At 31.7% G+C, this 24,324-nt stretch overlaps 1 protein-coding gene across 1 annotated transcript in view; it reads right to left on the reverse strand.

The window, feature by feature from the left end:
* Nucleotides 1-12,670: 12,670 nt before the first annotated feature.
* LOC110649263 (DNA-directed RNA polymerase I subunit 1) overlaps nt 12,671-24,324 on the reverse strand; it is a 28,493-nt gene continuing 16,839 nt past the window's right edge. The window contains exons 16-21 of the mRNA XM_021803771.2: nt 23,465-23,667; nt 23,091-23,289; nt 22,692-22,957; nt 21,360-21,500; nt 14,441-15,269; nt 12,671-13,386 (exon numbers count right to left, since the gene is read on the reverse strand). Coding sequence (XP_021659463.2) covers nt 12,790-13,386; nt 14,441-15,269; nt 21,360-21,500; nt 22,692-22,957; nt 23,091-23,289; nt 23,465-23,667 — 2,235 coding nt within the window. The 3' untranslated portion in view covers nt 12,671-12,789. The remainder of the gene's footprint in view (nt 13,387-14,440; nt 15,270-21,359; nt 21,501-22,691; nt 22,958-23,090; nt 23,290-23,464; nt 23,668-24,324) is intronic.

Consider the following 24,324-nt stretch of genomic DNA (forward strand, 5'->3'; position numbering starts at 1 on the left):
ATAATGCAAGAGATTCAAAGCTTCACACATCTTTTGAATTTTATTTTGATACAAAAAATTTGATAAATGGCAAATTATAATCATAAATAATAATTTAATGACTTAAGACTCAATTACACCCTTATATTTATTGGAAAAGTTTAATTTAGCTCACTTTTAACTTTTTATCCAATAAAGTTTCAATTTAAACTCAATTTAACTGAAGAATTAAGAAAATAAATAAATTGAACTTCTTAATTTTTGAGCTTAAATCAAAAAATAAAAAAATTAGTCTTGAAATTAAGAAATTAAACTTATTAAATTTTTTATTTAAATCAAGAAATTAAGAGATTTAGCTCATAAATTTTAATTTTTGAGCTAAATTGAGATTAAATTAAAATTTCTAAGTTAATTTGAACAAAAAGTCAAAATTGGTTAATTAAACTTTTCCAATAAGCACAGGGGCTAAATTGAATATTTTGCCAATTTAATTTAATTAAGGTTAAATTTATTGTAAACCTGCTGAGTAGAGATAGCAATTATTAATCCCTAATTCTCAAACGATCAAATTTGAACTAGTAGTAAAAATTTAGGATTAATTCGATAATTTATATAATTTAAATTAAATTAATTTATTTAAAACTGACTTAATAATTTAATAATTAATGTTAATTTCTAAAAAAAGTATTAAAATATTGATTCAAAATAATTTGTAGTTCACAAATAAATTCAAATTTAATATGAAATCTTTAAATTAAAATTTAAGACTCAACTCCTTGTTAAAATAAGTAAATAAATAAATAAGACTAAGATAAACTGAAGTTGCTCATTTGTCAATTTAAAATTAAGTAGAGTTTTGATGATATTTATTGAGGTTGACACATTCAATAAATTTACGTAAACTAGTACAATAAAAATAAATATATAGTTTTACTTTTCTCCTTCGTAAATGTTCAACCAATCAAAAGAAATTCAGAATTTTTATTTCCCTCTTTCACCAATCGGATAGTGAAACATAGTAAATTCTAATAAAAATAACTTTAACGCAAGGTATCCATCAACTAAAATTATTATTAGTGTAATAATATTAGGGATAATATGATTAATCTTCATTAAAGATTGACAAGTGTTTGAATTTGGCTTTTTCATCTACTTAATTTAAGATTCATCATTTTTATAATGAGAAATAAAGAGAATTACCTCCCGCTATGTAATTTATGATTATTATTTAAGGCTCTATTTATTTTACAGAAAATATTTTTCATATTTTTTAGCATTTAGAGCATTCAACAAAATAGGTTAACAGAAAATATTTTCCTAATCGAAAATAAAACTAAACAATTTTTAAAGAAATTATTGTCTAAACTTTAACAATCTAATTAAAATGTGAAAATACTTATAAATACATGACATAAACACATATCAATAGTTTCATATTGTAATAAAACAATAAAAAATATTTTTATTCTTAACAAACAATTTTCTTAAATTTTTTTTTCACATATAAATTATTTTTTACAAAACAAACAAAGTCTTAATCAATAAAAGTTTTATCAAATAAAAAAAAATAACATAATAACTAATATAATTAGATTGATTTTATGAGACCTTATTTGTAACACCTCAAATTTTTAAATAATTATTTTGTGTTGATACTGATGAATTCATTAATATAATTGTTTAGCTGATCAGAATCAGTCTTCTTTTTTTACCCAGCCGCTGCAGTGATATCTGGTAGATTTGTAAGTAAATATTAATTTTATTTATAATTTCAATATTATTATACATACAAGGCATGTTCATGCATTCACTTATAATTATATGTATATAGTTATTATAGGCACACTTTGTGTTGCATTATTATTTGATGAAATTGATGTGGGTGTCACCTTAAGATAATTTCGAGCTGTGTGCATGTATCGGCTTGTGTAAGGTGTGGTACTAGATATGGATAGGACGGGTAGATCAGCTTGAGTTAGTCTCGCTTGGGGCCTCGTCGTTTTTGTGATAAATCGGAGTGAGTATAGTTTTGAGTTGATCTCGCTGACCCCCTGCATTTAGATTATTAAGAGAAAATTCGGCTCGAGTTGATCTCACTTGCAGATGTTAGAATTAAGATAGCTGTGTAGGGGATCAACTCCCATATATATATTTGATTGATGTGACACGCGGGTGTGTAAGTGCTCTAAATTATTCCTTATGTGAATATTATTTGAACTTGGTTGAATATGTTGATATATGCTGCATTTAATCCTTAGGGATGCATTAGCCTTAGATAGTTATAGAAATTATATTTAAAATCAATATCTTACTTTATGAGTTGAATGCTCATTCTTGTTCACCCTAATTTTTTTTCTAGGCTACAGGAGGTTCTCTTTCTTGGTGATTAACTTGCTTCCTTTCTCGCAGGTCTACTAGCAGCAAATATTAGTATTTCATAGTATTGATTAAAAATCTAGACACTGCATGTGCTAGGAATATTATATTCAGCGTGGGACTGTAAAAGATTATTTATTTTGAAATTGTAAATCTATATTTATGCATGTGTGGTTGAATGTGATGAATATATACCTTAGATGAGGGAGCTAAGCTCCCATTTGATATAATTATTATATTAAGGATTGTGAGGGTGAGCAAAGCTATCCAAATTTATATATTTTGTGATCACAAGTTCGGTGAGCTAAAACTCCCCGTTGAATAGGCCAGGTTATGGCCGGACTCTATCCAGTTAATTTATTGAATTGGGACTTAAAGTATAGGCTTCATGATTGGGCTAAAACAGTTAGGCTTACTACGAGCTTTGGGGGCCTGATGCTGACTCAAATCCTAGTGCCGGTCTGGCTCATAATTTGGGTTGTGATATTATTATTCCAATTAAAGGCATGATGGGGATTGTAAAGCTTTTTTTTTTTCTTCTTCTTTCTGGGATGCTGATTTACATATGTCTTTGAAATATATTTCAACTGTGTATTTTTATGTAGCATCTATATGTAATATGTGCCCTTGATTAATTAATTAATTAATTTCTAATTAAAATATCAAGATATAGAATTTTTTAAAATATCAAGATATGTTAGTATTTTCTGCTAAAAATCTTTAAAATTAAAAAACTTGAAAAGAAATAATAGCTCAGTGACCTAGTAATTATATTCCAACCATTTTATTCTTTTACCCCTTTAATTTAATTTTAGAATCAACATGTGCTTGATATGAGTGATGCAGCACTTTTATCCTTTAATCGAGGTAGAGTGTTTGATCCTCGTGGATGGAGAAAATACCCATTGGGAGCGATTTACCCCCTTAATAGCCTGATCTGACACGAACAAAATTAGTTCTAATCTATTGAACTGGAGATAACCATAAAATATCTATAAAAAAAAAAAAAACAAGAGATTAATTTTATCATCTCTTTCAACAAGTGGGTTCTCTTTAATATAATTAGTGTGATATTTCAATAAATTCAATGAATTTTCTTTAATAATTTAGGTTAATGAATTTAATGGGTTTTCTTTGATAATTATATAATATAATCAATTATACTTAAAATAACTTAATGATTATCACATACAAAAATTGATGTAATTATGATTATTTATATTTATTGTGAACACTACCACCCCACAATTACTCGATCACCACTACTCTTACCTTGTCACCACCACCAACACTACCACCACCACCCTGTTACCACTATTGTTGTCACTATCATCATCACTTAATTACCGCTATCACCACTTAGCCACGACTATTCCCACATCTACCACCACATGATCAACTACAATCACTACTAACTCACATTGCCGCCATCACCACCATCTAACCACTGTTGTTGTCACTACCACTATCACTTAGCTACTACTACCACTCGACTATCAATCACTGTAACCATTATCACTTATTATTAATACTATCAATAAATTAAATATTAACACTATAAGTGATAATAGTTGCACTAATTAGTAGTCAAGTGATAATGGTGATGGTAGTAGCAACAGCGATGGTTGAATGGTTTTGGTGGCAAGGTGAGGTAGTGGTGGTGATAGTGGCCAGACAGTGGTTAAGGTGGTAGTGGCTAAATGGTTATAGCGATGATCAATTGGTGGTAGCAGTGATAGCGATAATGGTAACAGGATAATGGTAGTGGTGGTGGTAATAGTGATAGAGTGGGGATAGTCGTGATAATAGCAATGGTAGCTAGGTAGCGGTAATGGTGGTGGTAGTTGTGACAAGTTGGGGATAATTGACAATAAATAAAAAAATTAAAACAAATAATTATAATTACATCTATTTTTATATGTAATAATAATTATATTATTTTAAATATAATTGATTATATTATATAATTATCATCTAATTATATCAAAATTTTATATTATTAAATAACATAATTAAATATATAATGTATAATTACATTATAACTTTAATTACGTTTGACATGACAGTAATCATAAGACTATATACATACACAACACATCCTCTTCATGAGATCAAAAAACTAGGCATACTATATACAGAATAAATAAATTTCAATTCAAATAATTAATTGAAATAAAATAAATCAACTTATATTAAGTCTTTGATACTTGTTAAAGGACAATTAAATACATTATTAAACAGTATTATTTTATAAACATAATTTTATTATCTAATGTATAATGTACAAATAATTTTTTTTTTAAAAAAAAAAACTTAAGCACTATTTATTCTAAACGGCACTCGAAGATCGCATACACTATTTATTCTAAACGGCACTCGAAGATCGCATACTTACTTCTTTAATTAAAATTTAAATTAAAATTTTATGACCACATCAAGAATTAAATAAATTCTAAACATGTTAATTGATAGCATGGATGTTACAATATGCTAATCATATCATGCAGGACAAATTAACATTTGTTTTCTTTTATTTCTTTTAGAGGGAAAACAAAAAGGATTTCTTTCTTTTTCAACTTTTTTTTTTATGAAGTTGGACAAGTGGTTGATATTTGTCATATACTTGGCTTGATGATTTGATCTGTTTTTTATTTAAAAGACTAAAAGGAGGGAAGGCAAAATTGAAACAAATGGCTAGAAAATAAGAAACGAAATGAAAATTCTAATATTGGTGAGGCAAAAAAATCAATGGTGAAAGAAGCAAATCTAAAGCTCTTGGAATGCCAACGGATGTGGGCTATGGTTGTGCAGTGAGAGAGGCAAATCTATTGTTAGATTTCACAGAAGAAACAAAGTACATGAAGAGAGAAAGATTCAAAAAAAAAAAATCTCCTATATTGTGGACCCAATTTTGTCACTTGATTTTGGGTATATATGAGTTGCGTTTGTGACAATGTGGGCTATGGAGACAATGTGCCTCAGAATTGGTATTCTCTCTGCAATTTGTGGCCACAGGAAAGAAATGGTTTCACCTTAATTTAAGGCTTTACCTATCATTCTCATTCACTTGTGTGTACTCTATAGATGTTGATCACACATTAAAGCCAAGAAATAAACTTCACTTTCTCTCCTTTTCCTTAAAGCAAAGAAAAGGAAAGGGTAATGGCTCTTGGTAATGTGTGCATGTGCAATGTCTGTTAAGTGTTTGGAGTTCGGTTTTTGATAAACCCCCAAGATCTGTCCCCACATGAGCAACTCCATTCTTTATTGCAATTTAAAACTGTGGCCATAGATTATAAGCCAAACTGTATTATTATAAAGCAAACCTGTTCATTAAGAGGGTAGGACCAGAATAAACCCGTGAATAGTTCTAAGTCTCTAAGCCATTATATGCTAGAATCTACATTGTGACTGACCTACACAATTCTTGTACCAATTTTTATTTTGAGTGCATTGGAGTTTGATGCTACAAAAATGGGAATGCATCAATTTATGGCCTTGTGTTGCCCATGCATATGCATATCTTGATTATTTGCCTTCACCAAGCTCAAATCCTATAGGTTTCAACTTTACATGTATCTGGAATTACTTGGGGATGAGAAGAGCCAGTCACAAATCTCTAAGCAAATCCAACATGTAAGCATAAATTCAGTAGAAGAAGAACATGCAGTGGGGGAAGCACTATGACCATCTGGGTATATGCAAAAACTGTTTATTTGAACATCTTTAATTAGGGTTTTGGATTATAATAATTCAGAAAGAAAAAGAAAAGGATAAAGGTTGGGTTGTGTTGAATGTTGACCAGAGATCCTATGCTTGTTCTTTTATTTAGGTTATATTTCCAAGATGACACGAATGTTCTTGCATCGTAAGAGGTCGCAAAAACATCACTTCGAGTTTCCATGTCTATGTCTTGTATTGAGATTTCCAAACATCCCTGCACGGTTATTACAAATCCCCATGTTCAGGCCAAAGAATAAAATTGTCCCTTTGAGACTCCTATCCTATGCTCCTAGCTGATCCATTTTATTTTATTTTATTTTATTTATGGGCTTGACCAAATCAAACTATTGATGCAATTTGATTGGTGTGCAATTTATTCATTTATTTTTCCAGAAATCTTCTTCTTCTTATCCTTAGAGATTTGTGTGCAAAGCTTCTCCTGGAGCATCTGGCAGGTCAAACAGATAACAAAATCCCTACATTTGTAATAGAACTAATTCTCTTTATCCATCATTCAAAAGTCGAGCAAAGAAATTAAAGACCTATTTTCTTAATTATCAACTCTTTTAAAAAAATTTTGAACAATGGCTTGGCTTATATAAGTTTTGAATATTTACTTAAATTTAGTGTTAAGAGTCTAGTTAAATTGAAATTAAGAGATTAAATAAAATATGCAATTTAGTAAATTTTAAATTATTAAATTTAATAATTAGAATTTCAAAATAATTAAATTTTTTAATGGCATATATATATATATAGGAGAGTAGTTGGTTGGCCTTTGTACAGTTGAGACTTTACAAAGTGGAGGGAAGTATTGAATTTTATAAATTTTGTTTTGAGTAACTTGTAAAGATGAGAAAAATAATTAGTGATTGTAATTATTTTTCCTTTATAATAGATTTGTTTGGTGGTATAAGCTTATACCGAATCATATTAAATTTTATGTTCTTTAATTTGTAGGTGTATTTTCACAACATTTTGACTTTTATAATAGAAAATATTTTTTACATTTTTTAATATTTAAGACACTAAGAAAATTAGTTAATGAAAAGTATTTTCTTATTCAAAGTGAAAACTAAGCCTTTTAAAAAAAATGACTTTTTATTTTGAAAAGAGAAATACATTTTATAAATTTTGATAATCTTATTAAATTGTGAAAACACCTATGACATATACTATTAGTATAGTATTGCAACCAAATAAGGGACTCTGAGAATAATTTTCATGAAAAATATTTTTCATAAATAAGTTATTTTCCGCAAAATAAACGGAGTTTTAGTTTTTAAGGGGTTGAATTATGTAATAGAATTTATATATTTAATTTCAATTAATTTAAAATTAATACTTAATTATTGTTATATATATATGTTATGTAATTGGCTTGATGCAAGTATAATAATTTTCCTCTAAATATAAGTGAATATGATTAGTGTAATTTTTCCTATAACAAGTGGAAAATAGAAATAACTTATTTATCTCTATTTTTAGTGAAAAAAAAAGAAAAAAAAAATTGAAAAATCCCTATTGAGAATCGAGAATAAAGAGTAATAGAAATGGAGTTCAATAATTATTAATTAAATTAAACACCTACATCCTTAGGTATGAGGAAAGGACTCAGCCCTTTAATTAAAAAAGCAAACAAACAAACAAAAAGAACAGCACTCAGTCATATAATTAGGAATGAGTATTTGATTAATCCAACCTATTCAAATCAAAATTTCAACTAACTGAATTTTTAATCGATTTTAAAATTATTAACTAAATGAAATCAAATCAAAATTAATTAAAATAAAAAATATTCGATTGGTTATCAGTTTTGACCGAATTAACAAAAAAAATATATTTATATTACTAATTAATTAATTAAATATTAATAAAAATATATTTATATTTTTTATTTATAAAAATAATAAATATAATTTAATATTAATAAAAATAATAAATATAATTTAATATTAATAAAAATAATTATAATTTAAATATTATTATAAAATCATAAAAATAATAGTTATAAATAATATGTTATTAATAAAATTATAATTAATATATTAATTAATAAAAATTCAGTTATTTCGAATAATTCGGTTACTAAATTAAATGTAACCGAATTAATAATCAAAACCAAAAATTTTGATTATTATTAATTGAAAACAAATCGAACCAAACTTATTCTTACTAAAATAACTGAATTTTATTGGTTCGATACGATTATTCGGTTATAATCGAATAATGCACACTCCTACATATGACAATGAGATCTTTGATGAAAAAAAAAAAAAAAAAAGCAACCTTTTAATGACTTATAATCTTGAAAACTCAATATAAATACACTGGTGTAGGTAAGAATTTTCCGAAAAACTCATATAGAAACTCTTAATTATGGGCAAGTATTCAAACTGAAGATAAAGAGAACACAATGCAATATAAAATTTTAGCAGAAGCTTGGTAAATCTGTGTGGGAGACACTTCCTTATTGTGCAACAAAACAAGGGACCAAGAATGAATATGACAAGAAAGGTGTAATTGATAAGCACTATTCACATAAGGAAATGACATCAGTATCTGCTAACTGGGTTTTTATTTATTTATTTATTTATTTTCAGCTTCATCAAGTCATAAAAGGAGAAGAGGATTTGGGACACCACCTTGGTCCCATTATAATATGACAATCTGATATTGAACTACCTGCAGGTGTGCCATCAATTTCCATTATGGTTCATGAACAACAAGCACAAATTAAAAGGTTTAGGACAATGAAGATGATGAGGGTCCTAGTCCTAGCTAGAGATGCATCAATTAATTTGCTGTTAGTTAACCAGCAAAACCCTTTTTTTTTGTAGAAAAAAAAAAGTTTCCTTTGGACCTTAAGTCACACCACTGATTTACTCATAAACCCCTTGTTTCAATTCTAATAGTTTTGAACTTGAGACGACCTAGTTAGAAGTCCTAATTGAAAATTAGGGTTCAATAAAGAAAAAAGAGGATTATTATTAGGTTTTTTTTGGACTCTCTATAAGAGCTTGTTGACAGTCATCCATTCTTGTTTATTTAAGCTAGAAGCTCTTAGGATCATGTGCCATTATTTCTACCAAAAGCAGTTGCTGATGGTAGAAACGCAGGGAGTCTCGTATTTCACGTTGTACGAGCAGCCATAAAGGCTTTATAATGCGCCCTTTTTACATATTATCCAATAAAACCACCATCCCCATATATGGCATTGGAATCAAAGGTTGATTGCGGACCCATATGATTAACACAGCTGATTATAGATTTTATGCAAATTCATTCAAAGTAAGCAGAAAAAACTGATGCTAACAGGCTTGCATTTCTTTAACAAGTTACTTAATGCATATTTGAAGACAAAGTGCAGAATTTGATGAACAATCACCATCCTTGAAGAATATATTGATGAAGCAAGCAAGAACTTGGGTTGGTAAATGGTCACTCATCAAATTAAAATGTGGGATACTGTGTGGTCCCAAGGACACCACAACCTCTTCAAAAAAGGATTACCTACAAATAAAATACTTATGAATAATATGAAAGGTTGATGATTTTTGATCTGGTTGATTAACATTGGACTAAAGTCAGAATAAGATCATTTTCATTCATACGTTTGATTAGATGTCTTTGCCCTTTTAGCTATTCATAAACTCTAGAAGACTTATAATTTGGTTGCCTATTGTCTGAAAGATTATTTATTATATGCTTTCTAATTTGAAAAAGTTTTCTTTGCCATTAATAAGGCCAGCAGATATACTTCTGCTTATTGATATGTGAAAAAGTCAAGCAGGAAAATCTGCTATAAACTGTTCCCTATTTCTTTATGTGAAATTGTGTTATGGTTGAGTTCTTTTTTTCAAAGCAATAAAGCAACACTAAATAAAGATAATTATTTTAAGATTATAAGATTTTGAGTTCCAGCTAAATGAAAAAGAAAAAAGTTGATAATCATTTGGCAGACAGAGAGGATATGAATACATAGTGATAAGAAAGAGAACTGGACATAACTCAAGGCTAATACCTTGGGTGAAAGACTTATAATAGGTCGAAACATCAGTTAGATGGGCTCTGATACTATGATAAGAAAATAGACTTAATTTATTTTTAAAAGTTAACTCAAGAGGGAAAGTTAACCTAAATCTTTATAAGGGCACATTACCTACATAACTAACCTATATGAGATATTTAACGTATAGCAAATGAATGAGTTAAAGCTGCTAGACATAAAAACAGGAACTTATGAGGGCCCAAAAATAGTTTTTAGTATATCTAACGAGCAGAAACCTCATAAATAACAGGCAGAATGGCAAGAAATGACAATGAATAGTGCCAAATAACTAGTAATAAGAACTATGCAATAGAGCAACTCTAATAAGCAAACAGGATATAAACCCAAACGTACAGGTCTGATATTAATTGAAGCACTGTGCATGTGAATATCACTGAATACGAATGCGACCTGCAGTGCACACTGTGTTATCTTTAAGATCAATGAACAAATTTTCACTGCCACTGTCAATATTTTCCCATGTGCAACTGCAAGATTTATTAATTTGTCAAACAGTAACATTTGTCAACATCCCATCAACTCAGCATTGCCAAGAATTGATTTTTTTTTTTTTTTTTTTTTTAACGATTGAAGTAGCTTGTGAAATTAACTTGCTGCTTGAGTTTACATGTGTTTCCCCTGATTTAGAATCAAGCAACTCCTACCACTTGTTTGAACAAGTCCACATGTTCCTGTTTTACAGCTTGTTACCTTTAAGTCTTGACACAGACAGATTATGACTGGCTAACTTGCTTCAATTATACCATTTTCAGGATTTAAATCATGTGTGCATATTATAAATCCTCTAGTATTGTAAGATCTTTTATCCATCTAAACATTGAAATTTAACTCAGTGATACTAAAATCATCATTAATATTATGATGTTAGTAGTCACAACCCAATCAATAATTAAAAATAAAATTCAGATCATCTAAACTCAACCGTGTATAAGCATATACAGGAAAGCAAAAAAAAATGAGAGCAAAGAAAGAGATCTTGTGAGCATTTGAAAAGTTGTAAATATGAATGCCTTAAGTGAGAGGTGATACAGTATCATCTAAAAAATATCGAATGTATAATTTAGATTTTAATTAATTCTATCTGTTAAAAGTAAGCATGCTATCTTATTTGGGATTCTGAATTTCACTTTAATCAGATTTCCCTCCACTGAATTACTTTAATTAGATTTCCCTTAATCAAATCTCAACAGAATTATCTATTGTAAAAGCTTAAACCTCAATAGTCAGGTATGTTATATCTCCAATTAGTTATACAAACATTCCTTTCATACAAGCTTTAATTTGAACGTCGGAAGATTTTAGGAATATTTCCAGTGAATTTCATTCTCTGTTTTATAGATTCATATCCACCAATAATTTTTATGAACCGCAACAAGAGGTGTCCAATGATTAGATGGAAGTTCTGATTACAATTATTTATGAGGACTTGCTGCAAAGAGTAGACAAAATAGCTTTCCAATTTCAGATTAACTGATACACAAATGATATAAAGAGGAATTAAAGCATTAATTTCTACCTAGCTAGAGATGACTCCAGAGCAGACTTCAAGGTTTGATCCAAAGTCAATTCAACTTTTATAAAATTGACAAGGGAAAATATAATTTCTTATCCTTTCTTCACCCCTTTTATTCTCCAAACCTATCATAGCAATTTACCACTAATTGTAATCTGCTAACACTGAGAACAAGAAGACAAGTGCAAAACTACAAACTACTCCATTATTGCATACCACTGTAGCAAAGAGAAAAAACAAAATCTCAATTATTCATAGTTATAACAAAATCATTATGTATTTTATAATTTCTCTAATTCTCCAGTCTCCATTTTGTCCAATGTAACAACTCAATTTCAGTTAAATCACCTTCTTCTTTTTCTTTCCCTTTTTTATTCAAAAAAATTTTAGAGAAGATTCAGTTAAATGGCATTGGCAATTAGTTGATAAAGCATCATGTATTAATATCTTGTACATTTGTTAAGAAATTAATTAATCTATCATATGTAAAGCTGCATTTGGCCTGCCCTGTTGCCTCTTCAGAAATTTGTCCTTTTTAAAAAAAAAAAAAAAATTAGCTCTCCTCGCTTCAATATCAGAAAATAGAAACTTACATTCTTAAGTTATCTATGGATTAAAAAAAAAAGTCATTTAAAATGAAGAACTTAAATTTGATATACAAGTTTTGGTATTTAAAATTCATATATCATATTTAATTCCAATAAAGTATACCCACATTCATTAATTTAGTAAGAAATACATTATTTATAATTTGAATCCCTAACCATAGACACACCACTGCTACAAAGGCAAACATTTTATAAATATAATATACATCAAGAGAAACTATTTGAGCAAATTTCAATTTTAACGATAATTGTAACTTAAATTAAGCCATTTAATCTTTAACTGAACACATGCATAAGAAAGCAGTTACCCATTTCCCTGATATACAGAAATTAAGCAGCTACTTATCAGAAAGAATTTTCTGAGTTTTGTTTTATCAAACTCTCAAATGAAAACATCAATGAAATCTTGAACAATGCATAATCATATTAATTAGGAGAAAAATTTATACACCTTGTCTATATATTAATAAGACAGGAAGCTCATCAGAATCAGCATCCTTAAGAAATTAAAATAAACATCAAATTTCCAGTTTTTGCATCAAATCAAAAGAACCAGTACCCATTTTCACTGGTAATCCAAGACATATCCTAGCAGACGGTGTCTCCAAGTTGTCGGTTTCACCATGCAGTGCTGCTTCAACAATGAATTTAGAGGCTGTCTCAAAAGACATTTTACTAAAAGGCGATGTCAACTCTGCTATGCCCCCAAGACGGCTCATTGGACGATACCCACCAGAATGGGTCATAAAGTCAGCAATAAGTGACAAATGCCGAGTACTGACAGAAATACCATAAGACTTGAATACATGATTTACCTCTCTAATAAGGGTTTCCCTGGCGGCTTCCACTCCGTAAGTTCTCAGCATAGCATGAATGTTATTGGAATATAGATACCTAACATCCAATTGATCTTGCATTTGCCAGAAAGTATTGAAATCCACCCCAGTTGCATGCAATGCAGGAACCTTTCCTTTTTCTGTAGGCTTAATATCAACCCTTTCCTTCGGATTTTCCCCATAGTAAATCACTTGATTTTCTTTGCAATCAGTCACTCGACATTGCTCAATCTTCCCAGGGTTCTGGATATAAACCTTCTTCGCCGTCTTCTTAGCAATCTATATATGATTAACAAGCATTTTATTCTCACTTTTGGTGGCAATTAGAATAATTTGCAACAACTTAAAAATTGAGAAATCAAATCAATAAATGCACAGGATATCATACAAGCATCAAGAATGTCATTGGCGTTCTTATGCTCTTCATAAGATGCCTCAAATTTGTATACTAGAAGAAAAACATCCAAGCAGGTGCTCAACAAAAATTTTCTTTGGGAATAATATTTCAATAGAAAAGGGGAAGGCCTTTTTTTTGTGTTGTGGGGAGAGAGAAGAAGAAAATGGGTTTGGCGGCACATGAATAGGTGTCTTCTAGTCATGCTAATCAGCATTAATCATCAAAAATAGCAGATAAATTAATAGATTGATGATTATGATAATCAAATAGGGCGTGGGAAGACAAAGGCTTAGGCAGCACGTATGTAGGCATGTCCTAGCCATGCTTATCTGCTTAAGTAACCAAATAGAAGATAAAAAATGATATTGAATCTCAATCACTATTTGCCGGTCCAATGAGCATTAAACATTTTAGGTATTCATCATGACATGGACAAAGAACTAATGAAGAATATCTAGGTTATATTTCAAAAATTGCAATAAAAATTTACTTGCATTTCCAAGCATACTAGCTGCTTTATGCTGAACTGATAAAAGGCGACTACAAAAGGTGAAAGAGAATGTATCTATCAAATTAAAGTTGCAAAAATCAATCACCCTCTCCGTTTCTCATCATATTATAGTCCCCCCCTAAGAAAGCATACAATTTCCATTACTAGAAAACCATGCAGTGTGAATTGAAACCAGAAATAAACAGAAACTTACATATCAATATCATGAATAAAAACAGAAACAAATTGAAACCTTCAAAATTCACTGAATTGCAAGACAGATATTTTAATAGAGATTAAAATTGATTTAGAAAAAAAAAAAAAAACTACATATGTTTACAAATATCATATGGTTTATGAATCAAATATCATTAGAAAACTTGCAGAATACTACCATGAATTTAGAACAGAAATAAATTGAAAACTTATTCTGATTGTGAGCATACCTCAACCAGCAAAATATGAGGCTCATTGATGAATTTAAAGTGGACCTCAAAGTGCATTCCCTTGGCTTCCACATAGATTGCTCTATCAAAGTCCTTTTTCACTAATTTCGGCCTATTCTTCTGCTTGGCCTTTTGTTTATTCTTCTTATCCCTTGACTTGGGTTTGGAATGGATTTCACCTGTGTTCTTTGAGTTGGGCTTTGAGGGCTTCCTATGTAGTGGACTTTCTGAGGCTTCATTGTCAAGCATAGCATCCTTTCTAATGTCAATCTCATTATCACCCTGGTCAATTTCGCTTTCAAATCCAGAAGACTCCTCGCTGGCTGTAGACTCCCCATCATTCAGATGCTCCTCAAAGCCATCGTCATAATCCATCTCATCTGTAGCTTGAATCTTTCTTTTCTCTGCATCTAAACCAAGATCCTCGGCCCTTTCACCATCATCATCATCATCATTATCCTCATCATTTTCTCCCTTTTGTAATCTATCTCCAGAATAATCTTCATCTGCCTCACTTGGAGCCCTTGACCGTGAGTCTGGCAAAAAATTTTTGATGCCACTAATTCTAGAAAGCAAAAGCATATGATTTTGTATAGCGTCCTCTAACTCCCTTACAAAAACAACCTCTAACGTTTCTTCCCAATGTTCTACTGATACATTGGCATATTGTGGGTAGTGTGCAGGTCTGTAAAGCTTCATCTTAAGCTTATAAATTTTACAAATATCACTATCCTGAGTAGACATCCGTGTAACAGATACATCCATATCCTCCACTATGTCTGCCACAGTGATCTTCTTCAATTTATCAGCAAGACACTCAGCATCCTCCCTGCATAAAACAAAAATATCAATTTATTATTCTCCATCTGTATGTGGGACTATGACCTCTCTCTCTCTCTCATGCATCCAATAACAAAAGGTTGATGCGACTGTTAAAACAACCACTTGCTTTGAAAGCTAATGAGGTTAGAAAGCATAATAAGCGAATCCATTTAATGTTAAAAAATTTGTTTTGGCAGTAATAAGTTAGTTATCATTATGTAACACCTATAAAATAGAAATGAAACTTTCATTATTTAGTTATATCAACATCCCTGAGATGGTGTTCCCATTATACATTACTTTAATTTACTCTAAAAGGTAAGGTGTTCGAATAATACATTACTTTCATTGATGCTAAAAGGTCTACTATTTAGCAGATTGCAGTCAACCATCTTGTTTCACGTTCTGAATCAACTATCAAAAGTAACAGATTTATGCATTCATATTCTACTACTTGAACCGTTTTTTTTTTTTTTTCCTTGCACTTAATGAGCAAATTAAATTTGAAAACAAAGGGGTGCAATCTATGTGCTCCCATTTGCCCATCTGCACATGTGGGGCTCTCACCAAACTAACCAACACAGAAGGGTTGCTTAGTTTGAACACGTGATTCTTACTCCAATATCCACTTGTCTTGAAAGCTTAATATATTACAGATGCACAACAGTGTCGTTAAAGGCGGAAAAAGGCAAAAGCAAGGCAAGGCGAGGCCCTGCTACCTCACCTAGCTGAGGCAAGTCAACTTGAAGGAGGTGAGCACCCGAGAGCGCTGAGGCAAGAGGCGTGGGGCGACCGATGAGCAAAATAACATCCACTTATAATTCTTTTTTTTAACAGCATAAACTAAGGCTTCAACTCGTGCTGCCAGCAGACTTGGAGCAGACCAGGTATTTCTTCCTTCCTAACTCTCTCTCTCTCTCTCTCTCTCTCTCTCTCTCTCTCCCCCTTCACCTTCTTTCGTCTCTCCTCTACTCTTCTATACTTCTTTGCCCCTCTCACCTGTGCATCCAGTCACGCCATTTTTCCTCCTCTCTTACTTGTTTTCTTGCATTTTCTTTCTTTTTACCCTTTTTTTCTTGTCTTCTCTCCTCCTCTCTTCTTCTATGCTTTCTTCCCTTACAGACACTGTCAAACTGTTTTCAATTATCCAGCAGCAGCACTTCTTCCCTTTCTTTTTTTTTAATTTATTGTTTCATTGTTTATTATATGGGCATTGTATTGTGATATGCATTCTGCTATTGTCAATTGTGATATGATTTTTATTGTTGGAAAACAAGGCATGATTTTTATTAAATGGGCATTGCAAATCTCATATAGAATGGTTATTTAATTTAATTTTAAAATGATTTAGGTCTTATTAATTGCAGGTAGACATAATGCAAATAATGTTTTTTTTTTTTTTTTTAATATGCTTTTTTACTTATCAAACTACTTAAAAAGTATGAATTTTTATGTTAAAAGAGTGAGTGTATGTGTGAAATTCAGGCAATTTAAGCATGGAACCTCCCTTCCAAAAGGCCCTTGCCTCGCCTCGCCTCTCGCCTAAGGGCATAATTTCCCCTGTCACCTTAGAGTTGCCTTTCGCCTTAACACCACCGACGCACAACAGTAGTTCACCAGTTGGTGCAGCTTAGATCAATTTAAAATTAGTGTGTTATAGTTGTCTAATTTATTTTAAGATGGGTTATTAATAATTGGCATACCAGGCAGAGCACTTTTATGTGTAATATTTTGGTTAGATAAGATGGTGAAACTTGACACAAGGATTAATAGGTAAGGATTAATAGGTAATACATTACATTGTTTAACAATGGGGTACCTGAATCCCAACTTAGACTTCAATTACTTTATTTTTCCCCCCTTCCCTTTTTCCGGTGCTCATGTATCAATCTTTTCACACCTAAAATCCTTTAGTCCAGTAATCCATTTGGAATATATGACCTATCATTGTAAAGTCCTCACAGCTGTTTACAAATTTTAACTAATTTTAATAACAAAATCCTGAACTTTGCACCTTTTTTTTTCAAATATATCATTTTCTTTTAATTTTATAAATTTTAACCTTAACTATAACTTTGGTACAGTTTTATCCAATTTAGTGAGTTAGAATCAAATGCATATGCAAAACTATAAAACTGCCTAAAGTTAAAAATATATGATTTCTATTCCTTTCCGATATTAATAACAACTGTTGATAAATGAACCGAGCCTAATTTCACCCAAAAGGCACCTTGTGAGGGGAGGATTACCCAAGTCATATATGAAGCCTATTTGCCTTATTCCTGGTCAATGATAGACAACACTAGGGGTGAGTAGTTTTTGGTTATAACTGAAAAAATAAACCGAATCAAATAGAACCAATTCAGTATTTTTGTTCAATTATTCGGCTCAATCGGTTCGGTTATCAATTTCTAATAATTTTGGCTTTCGGTTCGGTTTGGATTTTTTTTTATAACTGAAGAAACCAAAAATTACAGGCCTGTAGGCCTTCTCCTTCTCCAGGCTAGGCCCAAGAGAAAATTCTTATCCAACTCCAAGCCCAGACCCTTTAGGCCTATTCACTTTCTGTCTTTGAACCCTAAATTTCTTCTCCCTGCCGGCATTCTCTCAATATTTTCTACTCTCTTCTCTACTCTACTATTGTGTGCTGTCCTCATCATCGCCTTGCAGCCTCCCTCTTGCTCATTTTGACGTCATTACTGTCGTCCCTTCACCCCCACTCCAGTAAACCATTAAGTTACTTCACCATCGGTTAACAGTCTAGGCACTTGACGTCTCTTCTCTGTTGACTGTCGAAGTCCATAGCACTTATGGGCTGCATGGCTGCATTTGTGATTGCATTTGTGTCTCCACTGTCTACGGTTTTCTTCTGCATTTTTGAGCTGTGGTGCATCTGGAGTGTGAGTTTGCAACAGCAGAGAAGACAGTTCCACTTCTTGTGTTTGATTGGACTGTTACCCTCTATATTTGCGTTGATTCTTAATTTTTTATTCAACTTATTTTATATTATTGTGTTGTTACTCATGAAATGAGACATATGAACAGTACAAGATAGCAAAGAAAGAGGCAAAAAAGGCAGTTAGCCAAGCAAGAGCACAGGCCTTTGAAAAGTTATATGAGAAACTTGAAACTAAAGAAGGAGAGAAAGATATTTATAGATTAGCAAGGAGGAGAGAAAGGAAATGTCAAGATCTCAATCAAGTTAGGTGTATTAAGGATAAAGAAGGAAAAGTGTTGGTGAAAGATGAGGACATTAAATAAAGATGGAGAAATTATTTTAATGATCTCTTTAATAATAGTCAAAAAGGTAATAGCGTGAATATAGATTATAGAACAACAGAAAAGAATGTGAATTATACTAGAAGGATTAGATCTTTAGAAGTAAAGGAAGCACTTAAGAGAATGAAAGTGGGTAAAGCCTGTGGAACCGATGAAATACCAATTGAAGTGTGGAAGTGTTTGGGAGATATGAGAGTGGCATGGTTAACTAAATTATTTAATAAGATTCTAAACCCAAAGAAAATGCCTCATGAATGGAGGAGTATTTTAGTACCTATTTTTAAAAATAAGGGAGACATACAGATTTGCTCAAACTATAGGGGAATTAAACTCATGAGTCATACTATGAAGTTGTGGGAGAGAGTTGTGGAACATCGACTACGTCCTGATACTTCTATCTCTCTCAATCAATTTGGTTTCATGCCCGGTCATTCAACTATGGAAGCGATCTTTCTCATTAGAAGCTTGATTGAGAAATATAGAGATGGGAAGAAAGATCTACACATGGTTTTTATTGATTTGGAGAAGGCTTATGATAGTGTTCCAAGAGATGTCTTATGGAATGTGTTAGAACAAAAGAGGGTATCTATTAGGTACATACAAGTGTTGAAAGATATGTATGAAGGAGCAACTACTATTGTGCGCACAGTGGGAGGGGACACGAGATTTTCCGATCTCAATTGGATTACACCAAGAATCAGCCATAAGCCCTTACCTTTTTACATTAGTTTTAGATGAATTGACGAAACATATACAAGAGAGTATTCCTTGTTGCATGATGTTTGCGGATGATATTGTTCTGATAGATGAGACACGAGAAGGAGTCAATAGAAAGCTAGAGCGTTGGAGAAGTACTCTAGAGTCAAAGGGTTTTAAGTTAAGTAGAACGAAGACAGAATACATGCATTGCAAGTTCAGTGAAGGCCAAACTGGTGATAGGGAAGGAGTTAGTTTGAATGGAGTGGTATTGTCCCAAAGTAATCACTTTAAATATCTAGGCTCAGTCCTTCAAGTAGATGGGGGATGTGAGGAGGATGTTAGTCATAGGATTAAAGCCGGATGGTTGAAGTGGAGACGTGCCATGGGAGTTTTATGTGATCGTAAGATTCCCAATAAGTTGAAAGGAAAATTTTACCATACAGCCATACGACCGGCTATGTTATATGGTAGTGAGTGTTGGGCACTGAAAGAGTCGTATGCGTCTAAGATAAGAGTTGCAGAGATGAGAATGTTAAGGTGGATGAGTGGCCATACTAGACTAGATAAAGTCCGTAATGAGAGTATTAGAGAAAAGGTAGGAGTGGTGCCAATTGAAGATAAGTTAAGAGAAGGGAAATTGAGGTGGTTTGGTCATGTGAAGCATAGACATACAGAGGCTCCAGTTAGACAAGTAGAGCACATTAGGTTAGAGGAACGAAAAAAAAAGGGGCAAACCTAAATTGACTTGGAGGAGAGTAGTACAACATGACCTAGAAGCATTACACATTTCTGAGGATTTAACCCAAAATCGTTTAGAATGGAGAAAGCGAATCCATATAGCCGACCCCAAATTTTTTAGGATAAAGGCTTAGTTGAGTTGAGTTGAGTTTTTGTTGTTACTCATGAAAACTCAAGTGATTTTGCATATAATTCTTGAGATTATTGTGAAATTTTGTTAGAAAATTGCAACTGAGTATTCGTGATTATATAATTTATATGATTTTGTTTGTATATATTGATTCTTGAGTATGCGGGTTGCCAAGTTTTTTTGCCTACTTTGATTAATGAGTCTATGAACAGGTGTTGGATCCTCGGAATTTAGGATTGGGAATAGGCAAGTTAAACCGATGGTTCTAAATCAAAACAAATCGACCTGGTTCAGATCAATTCAGTTCCTCTCTTAATTTCGATTTGGTTTGGTTGACATTTTTTATATTCAGTTTTTCAATTTCAGCTCAGTTTGGAACCTAACCAATCGTTTACTCTCCACTAGACAACACACCCCTCTAATCCCCAAAACTGAATATCTAGAGTATGAAATTTGCAAAATTGAATATCTACAAGTAGCCCAACATCGAGACAAGGACCGACTCTAATACCATGTTTGATAAAATGAGCCAATCCTAACTCCATCCCAAAACCCACCTTATGAAGAGAAGATTGCCCAAGTCATATATGAAGCATATTTGTTTTGAGTCCGGTCGTTGTGGGACAACAACCAAAAATATTAATTTCTTAAAATTTTATCTTTTGTAAAGAAATCAATATCTTTTATTTATCAATTACTAGTAAAAAATTGATATAATTATTTTTAAAAGAAAAAAATATTTATGTTCACTAGCATCACATATAATTAAAACATTATTTTTTAATTCCCAATTAATATAGTTGCATAGAGGGCATCTATACATTTTTATTCTCTTTGCTAAATTGGATAAAATTGTTACCAATACTAATAGCATAGGCTAAAATTGAAAAAATTAAGAGAATGAGATATATTTAAAACATGTGCAAAATTTAGGATTCTTTTGGTCATTAGTCCTTAAATCTATTACCATATGACTTCCACAAGCTGGAAACAATGTTTAAAATAACAAAACACCAAGGATATAGAGAAATAGCATAACAATGGCCTATACATGAACTCTAGTCAATGTTCTCTTTTCATTTATCCATCCAATTTTAAAATCACGTTCGGACGTGCATGCAACAAGAAAAAACATAATACAACACATTTTGATGCCATTCATTGGAAGCAATGCACAACTAACTAGTATTCTTCAAAGATATTTCTTCAATGCAAAGTCTAGTGTAAGACAATAAAGTACAAGCAACTTACTTTCTTTGCCCCTTTTGCAGGGGACAGGTCATAATTGGTGTTTTAATATCACTTGAAGCAGTCATCAGGATCTCCTGGAGACGAGGAATTCCAAGTGTGACATTCATTTCACCTCGCCCAGCCAGATGGAAGGTATTCAGACTGTAAATCAATGGCACCATCGAAATGAACAAATAATATTTGCTTAAATAAAGTAAAAATAAAATAAATTCAGATCACATTTTAAACACAAGGGAACAACAGAATTTGAGCAATCTACATTGCAATGGTCAAAAAAAATAGAAAGAGAAAAATCTTTTAATTTTCTATTTACACGCATGCAGCATTAACATGATTTAAATGCTCATTATTTCTATGCATTATTTATTAACCAATATAAAATTCATAGTTTTATTTTAATACTTCAACCTTCAATTGCATTGATAAAGAAATGCATTCAGTAATATTTGAACCAGTTAGAAATTATGCTAATGCGTTCCAGTTGCCCTGTTTGCTTTCCCAAAGTTATGCGCCATCAAATATACTTAAAATATCACTGTTGACTTTTATGCATCTATAATCCATCAGCCTCATGAATCTTTCACTGTTACTTAAACCAGTTCATTCATGACTCCAAAGCTATTATTTGATCGATCACCTCAACTTACAAAATTGCAAATGCAATAATTATGATTATCAAGTAGTCACCTCATAAAAGTTCAATTAATTAATACCTTTCATCACAATGTAACATTTATGAATAATCCCTCATATTTCTCAATGTAATCTAAACTATAAAAGAATAAAATTATATATTAGATCTATTCAAAACAAAATCAATATGCCAAAAGGACATAATCTAGCAAATAAAGTACGAACCAAATTATATGAAAAGTGCTCCCAGACAATTAGACGAACAAAATTTCCATTGCAATTAAGCCATCCATAGAAACAATTAAAACCTAAAAAATTTAAATAACTGCATTGAAGATTTCATTATAAAAATTACAAAGCAACATTACAGTTGAACCAGAGAGTTATACCCTTGTTAAGTAATTCAAAAATTGAGAGTAAAACATGAATTATTCTTTAAGGTACAATGTCAAAAAAAATATATTATATTAAGCTTTTTTTTCTTTTTAGAAATAAAACATAACACCAGCTTGAACAAACTTATGGATATTCAACAGCTGCAAAAAGACCAGCACCACAGATTTATGAAAAATGCAGAAGTGCAAACCATTTAACCCAAAAAGGATGGTCAAACAATCATGATTTAACAAGGAACACGTGCAAAATTTATCGAGGAAAAAAACACACACACACAACACACATATATAGAAGAAATCTTACGTCATCTGCGTTGATGGTTCTCCTACAGACTGAGCAGCTAGCACACCAACTGGTTCTCCAGGCTGTGCAAGGCTCAAGAGGAACTTCTGCTTCATTAAATTATATAAATCCTCACGTTTCACTAAATTAGATGCCACTCGCCCCATTAGAGAAAAATCATCAAGGAATTTATCTGCTTTATCTTTAAGAGCTTTAGGCAATTCCGAAATATAAGTATTAAATGTGCCAAGCTGACCACCACATCTTTTCTGAATCATGTCTTGATTCTGTTGGGGGGGAGGGGGGAGACAGCAAGAAAATAGTTCAGAAATCAGATTGTGAAAACTATGTTTTGATTCTGATCTTCGATTGTAGCTCCATTCAAAATTCACACTCAAAAAAGCATAAACAGATTCTCACCACTGCCAATTCTTTAAATTTTGCAACAAAGCTTGTTTGATGAACATCCACGCCATCTTCCCCATAATAAAACTGAACGATTGATCCGTCAGCATCACGAACTGTATGATCATAGCCAATTTTCAGACACTCGAGATTTTTAATCAGGCATCTTTGAAGGTATCCACTGCGAGATGTTTTGACTGCTGTATCAACAAGCCTATAGAAAAAGAAATTTAGATAGTTAACATATTATTTCCAAGATTTTCCTGAAATGAATTATCATGACATATATAACATATAAAATATAGACCAAGCATAACGTTGCAGGTTTTTAACAACAAAGCCTCAAACTTATACAAACTAAGAAAAGGTTAACATTGATGCTTGTGTACCCCTCACGACCAGCCATGCAATGAAAATAATATTCTTGTGGACGAAGACCAGTAAGAAAACGATCAATAATATAGCCTCCAGCACGAGCTGCCCAATCCCATGGATGAAAGCAGGGTAACGTCTTTCCAGACACCATTCGAGGGACCCTTTTGCCTTCCAATTCTTGTTGGCCCAAAAAAGAAGAAATTTGTTGGAAATTCACCTGTACAAAGCATGTTGCAATTAGAGCCAAACTCTTACATATCAAGAAGAACTCTTATAGCACAAGAATTTTAAGGTCCAGCCCAGTTAGTCCTACTAAATAAGCAACACATAAAATGATATGCAAGTGCAATCAATTAGCCAATGCATATGGCTTAATTTTGAAGGTCAAATGTGAAAAAAGCTGAGTTCACAATGGCACAACATGTCCACAAGTCATAGTTGTTGAACCCACAAATTAGCTAAATCATTGCAACAGCAAATTAAAGCTTCACTTGCTCACACACGAATTTACAATTACATGGACTAGACTTGTAATCTAGATTCAGACACAATCAAATGCAATTTTCTGTAACATAACCTAGACACTCTCCTTGTTCTCAATCAACATAAAAGGCATCATTATTTCTCAATTCTCATTCACTATCTTTAACCCTATGGCATCATAAAATCAATAATGGTGTTCACTTTTGCTTCAATGAATAAGAAGGATGACTAGTAACCCCAGAGACCATATTACAATTAATGCTCCTGCACCATCTATGATTTCACTATGCATTCTGCTGCCTTTTATTGCTGCTAATATTTAGCTTCTTTTTGCAAGTTTCTCTTCTTTTCCACCTTACCCCTTCACCCTTCAGCACCCCTTCCCAGTATT

The sequence above is a fragment of the Hevea brasiliensis genome, chromosome 3 (genome assembly GCF_030052815.1).
Source record: "Hevea brasiliensis isolate MT/VB/25A 57/8 chromosome 3, ASM3005281v1, whole genome shotgun sequence".
Taxonomy (NCBI): domain Eukaryota; kingdom Viridiplantae; phylum Streptophyta; class Magnoliopsida; order Malpighiales; family Euphorbiaceae; genus Hevea; species Hevea brasiliensis.